This window comes from Vicia villosa, linkage group LG1 (genome assembly GCF_029867415.1).
Source record: "Vicia villosa cultivar HV-30 ecotype Madison, WI linkage group LG1, Vvil1.0, whole genome shotgun sequence".
Classification (NCBI taxonomy): domain Eukaryota; kingdom Viridiplantae; phylum Streptophyta; class Magnoliopsida; order Fabales; family Fabaceae; genus Vicia; species Vicia villosa.
The window spans coordinates 138,950,739-138,957,794 of NC_081180.1; the positions used below are offsets into that span (position 1 = coordinate 138,950,739).

At 39.6% G+C, this 7,056-nt stretch overlaps 1 protein-coding gene across 1 annotated transcript; it reads right to left on the reverse strand.

The window, feature by feature from the left end:
* Positions 1-2,132: 2,132 nt before the first annotated feature.
* LOC131655618 (uncharacterized) lies at positions 2,133-5,805 on the reverse strand. Its single transcript, XM_058925458.1, has 2 exons — positions 4,887-5,805; positions 2,133-2,146 (listed from the first exon to the last, which is right to left on the reverse strand). Exons 1-2 carry the CDS (start codon positions 5,803-5,805, stop codon positions 2,133-2,135), a joined length of 933 nt encoding a protein of 310 aa, XP_058781441.1.
* Positions 5,806-7,056: the final 1,251 nt, after the last annotated feature.

A 7,056-nucleotide genomic window follows, 5' to 3' on the forward strand; every position in this document is an offset into this window, starting at 1 on the left:
CTCTGGTAGAAAAAGCCATGTCCTACAAAACAGTGTAAATATAAATTTCTCGGTCCTTGAAATTTGTTAGTGGTTATGATATGTCATGATGTTATGATGTTATGATGTTATGATGCCAAGTAGATAACAAACACAAACAAGTCACACAATTGCCTTAAGGGTAAGCTTGCATGAAGTTCATAGGTATATACCCTTCTTCCTTTCGTTTAGTTGGTTCAACCTGTCCTAAAAAGTAACCAGGTTCTATGGTGCTCATATCCCTGATCTTTCTCGTGGGCATTGTCTCAACATAGCACTCAATCGGCCAGCCGAAAGCATCCCTTGAGTCCAATCTCAATGAGTGTAGCATCGAGTATCAACCGGCTTCAGTCAGGAATCCGAAGCCAGCCATCTCGCTACTTCTTATAAGCCAAAGTCAAGTTCAACTAAGGTTCTAAAGGCGAATTAGTGCTCATGACACCACGCGGTAGCCAAATGTCTCCTCGATCAAATTCAAGGGCCATCAGGACAAACCAAAGCGTCGCACTAACGGTGGCCACCAGTTCAACCATAACGATACATGTCGTACAGTCTCCCTGGTCTCATGCCACATACTTAAGGTACACTAGATCCGGGTGTGGGACCTTTCACACAGCAGAATACCCAAAACAGCCCTGCAAAAGTAAAGCAAGCAAAACAAACAATAGAAAACATTTAAGTGAATCCTAAACTTTTAAGGTAACCCCTCTTTTATTCGAAATTTATCCCCAGCAGAGTCGCCAGTTCTGTAATACGGTGAACTGACTTTTTATAATCGAAAATGTCGCGGTAAGCAAGAGTCGCCACCGACTTTTATTTTATCCAAACAGATTCGGAAAGGCAAAAAGAAACAGAAAAAAACCCTTTAAAAGAAATCTAAGTTCGGGGGGTAATTTATGCAAAGGGAAGGTGTAAGGCACCCTTTGCATCCATGGTTTTCCATGGGCTCTTAATTGCTTTGCTTGCTCGTTTGTTTAGAAAATGTAGATGAAAGAGATAGGGACTTTAGCTCGTAAATGAGCATTGCCCTTTTGAAAAATTATGAGAAAGAATATAATAAAAGTTTGAGCATTGCAAGGCAATTAGGGGCAATTACCTTAAACTCAGATGATAGGTCTCTTTTTAGCCTTTCAGAATGAAAGGGTCTATCCTTGCCATAAGAGGGCAGGAAGCCTTTCGTTTGGAGGTTGAAGGGTCATCGAAGCATCCTTTGCCATAAGACTGTCCCATGCCATAGAAGGGCAGGTAGTCTAAGGTAAGGATCAGAATAAGCCTTATTCGTAGGCAGCCAGAGGATACCTCAGCCTTTTCCGTAGGCAACTTCCGAGGGTCGAGGTCATTTGTGTATCGAAGGCAGCATCATTTAGGGTCGTGACCTTTTTATCGAGGCAACATGGCTGAGGTATCTTCGAATTCGAGGGACGAGGCTTATTCTGCAAAAACACAAAGGCAACAGGCAACAGGCAACAGGCAACAGGCAACAGAGAGGGTTACCCAAAAAGCGTGCGTGTGTGCACCAATCATGTGATTCAATTCAGATTATATTATCTTGTGTTTAGTTATTCTAATTGATTCAGAGTTGCACTCCCTAAATTACTAACCACACAATAATATAACAATAATAATGGGGAAGGGAAATTGTAACCAGCGGAGGAGAGGGGAATTGAAACCAGCGGGATATAAAAATAAAAGGCAAAAGGTTTAACACAAGTAATAATTTGTGAATAGGGTTTAGGGTTACCAATACTCGTAGCTTTGGCAGTTGACAAACCCTGAAAATTGGAAAAGAAAGAATAAACAGAGGGGTGAGTGCATTATCGGTTCGGAGGCAAATGAGGTTAACCTTAATAAAATAAAAGATAAATAAATTAATAATGAATGATAAATAATACTTAGCTTTGATTTGGATTTGATCTGATATGGTTGGTTAGAGTCGGAGGAAACCTCGGGGGTAACCCTGAAAAGACAAGGCAGAAAGAGAGGGAGTGAATGTATGCACAGTTCAGAAATATAAGGACAAACCCTAAAATCAAGATAAACCAAATATAATTCATATTAATTCGAAAATAGAATTACTTAACTTCAGGTGTTCTGAAGACGCGTGCTTGGAAAAATCAAGTTGCTAACCCTGAAAAGGCATAGAATAGAAACAAATATTTTTTTCAGTGTATTTATCAATCCTGATTAAAATTCAAATAGAGTATAAGAATAAATCGATTTAATTAATTATTGGTCTCGCGACCTAATTAATTAAATCAGGTTCAGAAAATTAAATCGAGAGTAAAACAATTTTTATGAAATTTTTAGAATCAAACAAAATAATGTTTTTACTAATAAATCAATTTAAATCTATTTTTTTAATAATAATATTTATATATATGAAAAAAAAAAAGTATTAAAAACTCTTTTATAAAAATTTTTATAGGGTTTGTATATATATAACAAATTTATTAAAAAGAATACATATATTATAAAAGGGAAATAAAAATGAAAGGCTATGTAATAAAATAAATAAAAAATTAGAAATTACTTAGCTTTTATCCAGTGCTGCGCGAGCACGTGGTATATGGTGGACTGGCGTCTCCACGTGCGTAGGATTTGAGGAGCGGAACATCTGATGGACAAAAGAACGAAGGCGCATCATGTAGGCGTAGACTGGCACGCACTGAATCCCTCCGTCAGCAAAAAGACTTACGCGCGCGAAGGATTTTGAATCCAGCCAATCATCGCGCGCCACCCAATCATCTTCTTCCCTCAAAAATTCTGCAACACGTCTTTTATAGCGCTTGTTGCAAAACACGCTATAAAAGACTTACCTTTTACACCTGCCATTTACGAATACATCCAAACACCACAAGAAATATTTCGCGACTATGCCGCTAGAGTCATCCGAGGCCCCTGAGTTCAAAGAACCTATTGGTTTCCCCTAATTTGGCCTCAATCTTAAAGCCCCAATTATAGAGTTCGAAACCCTAATAATGGTGTTAGGCTTGAACATGCATAAAAAGACAATTAAAGCTCCAGACACAATCAAAACTTCATCACAAGTAACAATATGCAAATAGATTTCAGTATGAGTGCATGAATCAAACAAATCGAAGATTTTAAAGAAGACACAAACCGTGAGTGGTATGGGACCGTTCTTGATGTTCCGAAGCTTGGAGATGATTGCAAATTGTTCAATAATCCTCCAAGAATGTATTAGGACGTACCAGAGGCCTTGAATCGAGCTGTATCTTGGAGTTGATGTTTGGATTTTCCTTGGTTGTTAGAGCTCGGATTTGGTTTCTTTTGCTGCAAAATCCTTGTGAACCCTTGCTTATGAATGATTTTTCTATTTATAGAGATGGATTAGGGTAACATAACATGATCAAATCTGCATTGAATCTTTGATTTGTCAAATTAGAAAATTTGATTTGAACATATTGTTAAAAGTTTCTAATTTGGTTCAATTCCAATATTTTTTCACCAAGCTTTATGGACCACGAAAATTGGCTCATTAATGTGATATATTTGATTGGAATTGGAGCAAAAGAAAATCTCTAGCTATTTTTATGATTTTATATATTTAATTAATGATTTAAAACAATAAAAACCATAAAATAAATAACAAAATCCTAAAAATAATAAAACTTTAGTTTTAGGGCGTGCATGGGCTCAAAGTGAAGATTGGATTAGTAGAACATAGGCCCATTTGGAAGATTTTGGATTTTGAATCTTTTCTTTTCACATTTTTTTCTCAAAAATAGTCCAACTTTGACAAGGTGTATCTCCCTCAATTCTTGAGATATGGAAGTGTTCTTGGACTTTTTGGAAACCTTAGAGAGTCCTCTAACCAATGTCTTTGGTCCTATATCAAAATCATTTTCCTTTCTCATTTTATGACCTTTTGAAAGAAATGTCTTTTTGTTGACTTTTGAAAAGGACCTATAATGTATGAAGCCATATCTCTTAAACCATTGACCTATGGGCTCTGATTCTTGGACCATTGGATAGAGGAATGAATTCTCTTCAAAATAAGCTTTGGTGGGAATTTTTCTGATGAAGTATGAATATTTGGTGAATTTTCAAAGTTTGGTTGCCTTTTTTAGTTCATGCCCAAAATAGTAACTTTTGACTTTTGACTTTTCTGATCTTTCCTTGTATCATCATGATCAACCCTTGATCAAATGATGATTTTAGGGTTATGAGGATGTTATTGACCAAATATCTTGAACTTTGACTGTATTTTGACTTGAAATGACTGTTTTGCCCTTACGAGTCGACTGTTGACCTAACCAGGATTTGAGGGACTAAATTTGCTCTGTTTGGCTTGAAATTTTATATGGAGATACTTTGGGATGTTAGTGACCCTATGGAACCACCTTGAGCCATTGATTCAATGATTTTCCATCGAATTAATCAAACCCTAGTTCAGAGCTTTTTTATAGGAGAGTGTGTTTTGGAGCTTTATGTCTTGATTTTGAAATTGCATATGGGAAATGGTATGGGCAAATTTTGGGGTATGACATTGGTAATTGCATCATCGGAAGAAATCTCTTCAGCAGGAATGAATATGGCCTTCTCTTTGCAACCAATGTACACTGAGTTAAGAGACAACCAATCCATCCCTAGGATAACATCAAGCTTCTTGAGGGGTAGACAAATTAGATCAATCGGGAAGTCACGACCATTAAAAGACACCAAACAATCTTTGCAAATTAGTCGAGCTTCCACGGTATCATCCGTTGCCGAAGAAATAATCATAGGATTGGGTAATGGAGTAACTTCCAAACCAAGTCGATAAACACACTCGGTAGAGACAAAAGAATGAGTGGCTCCACAATCAACTAAAACACATAAAGGTTGATTGTTAACATAACACGTACCCGCATTAAGATTGTTGTTTCCCTTGGCCTTCCTTGAATCCAAAGTGTAAACACGACCTGCAGTCTTTCCTGGAGCTCCCTTCTTCGGGAAATTCCTCATCACGTGACCTTGCTCGCCACACTCAAAACATCTGACAGGATAAACTTCACAATTTCCAGTGTGCTTCCTCCTACACTTATCACAAAAGGGTGGTCGGGGGAAACGGTCACCATGGCTTTGCTTCATCTTTGGTGGAGGATTACGGGGCCTCAAGTTTTGAGTAGATCTCCCTTGCTCTCTGAAATTAGCCCTGTTCTGGTTCCTCTCTTCCTGAACCCTCTTTAAACTGTTTTCAGCAACATAGCATTGTCTTAGACATTCAGCATAAGTGGTGAACTCTCTTTGGGAAACGCTATGGGCAATGTCGGCCCTCAAACCCATCATAAACTGATCGATCTTCCATAGTTCATCTGGAGCATAAACAACCTGTCTGGAGTAGTCTGCCAAGTCCTCGAACTTCTCTGCATATTCTGAAACAGACAGGTCACCTTGTTTGAAGTTCTGAAATTCTCGCTCCTTCTGAGTCCTCACACTATTAGGGAAATACTTCTCCAAGAATGCCACTTTGAAGTGTTGCCAATCCTTAGGAATCTCTTGAGTGGTGAAATAAGTAGATGAAGTGTTCCACCACCTAAGAGCTGGTCCCTTCATCTTCTGAGTAGCAAAAATCACCTTCTCTTCTTCAGTACATTGAATAGCTTGAAACACCCTCTCCATACCAGCTAACCAATCATGAGCCAAAAGTGAGTCAAGTCCACCAACGAACTCTGGAGGATCCATCCTGAAGAAGGCACGAAAGTCTGGTCCAGCTGCAGCTTGAGGAACGGGAGCTTGAGTAGGAGGTTGTTGTCCCTGCATGCCTTGCATCATTTGAGCCATCATCTGGTTCTGCTGCATCATATGCTGCATCATCTGTTGCCAAGGCACGCCTGCACTTCCGGCTGGTTGCTCAGGCTCCACATTCCTTGTTCTGGGCCTTCCGGGACCTCTGCGTTGCTCAGCCATCTCCCTGTCTGTCCTACGCATGGAATCAAGTTGATCAGGCTTAATACCATAAATAAGACATAAGGAATCTTACTGATTATACACATATGAGGCAGAATTGTACTGCATTATGATGTGTCTTAGCAAAGTCGAGGATCGACCTGCTCTGATACCAACTGTAACACTCCACACATATTTGTCTAGAATAATATGCATAAAGTGTTATAAATGGTTCATAAGACAACAAGTACATAATGTTTGCAGCGGAAAATAGAAGTACACGATTACAAAAGCCGAATGTATCATGGCCAAAATACAAGTACATCATGCAAGTACATATCCAAAATACATAAACTAGCAAGCACGATAAGAACTAGAAGAATGTCCAAGCATCGCCAAGAGATCTAATCCATCTTTCCCTTACCGCGATCTTGCCTCGAACCACCTGAAAAATAAATAATTGGAATGGGATGAGATTACTAAATCTCAGTGAGTCCGCCTATCCTATTAGTCCACTCGGATCTAAAGGGAACATACAAAAATACACGAATCCACCATGGATTCGGGGTTACTCTCACTTCCGGTACAAGCACGGAGTAAATAAGCGACTCGTCCACCATTGGACTTGTCTCAAGCAAATACACATTGTATAGCAACCAAGTATGCAAAACCCGCATCCATAACGGGGAATCCAGAAGTACGTTAATACCACTAGACTAAGTTACTAACACACCCTCGGTGGGTTCACCCACGCCTATATGTCAAGAGACTTACACAAGCACCCTGCAAGAATGGTTAAACGGGTTCGCACAAGCCTAGATGGCTGCGAGGTGACCTTGCCTAAGAGGCGACACCGTCCCATTAACCATCTGTACGCACGTGGTGTTAACAGCAAGTGTAACACGCCGTCTCGACGCATGAGCCCATCCGGGTAGGAACCTAATGATGTAGCCTACATGGCATCATTAGAGATGGTTTACCTGTTATGCGTAGGCTTACTTAGCCACATAACGCCATCATACCGAGCACGCGAGTGTGTATACAGCAAGTGAGTAAAACGCCTCCAGGCCCTCACAAGCACACTGCAACGGTAGTTCAGGTATGTGCCTCTGGGATCCAAGATCAGGGCAGCCCCACAGACAACTC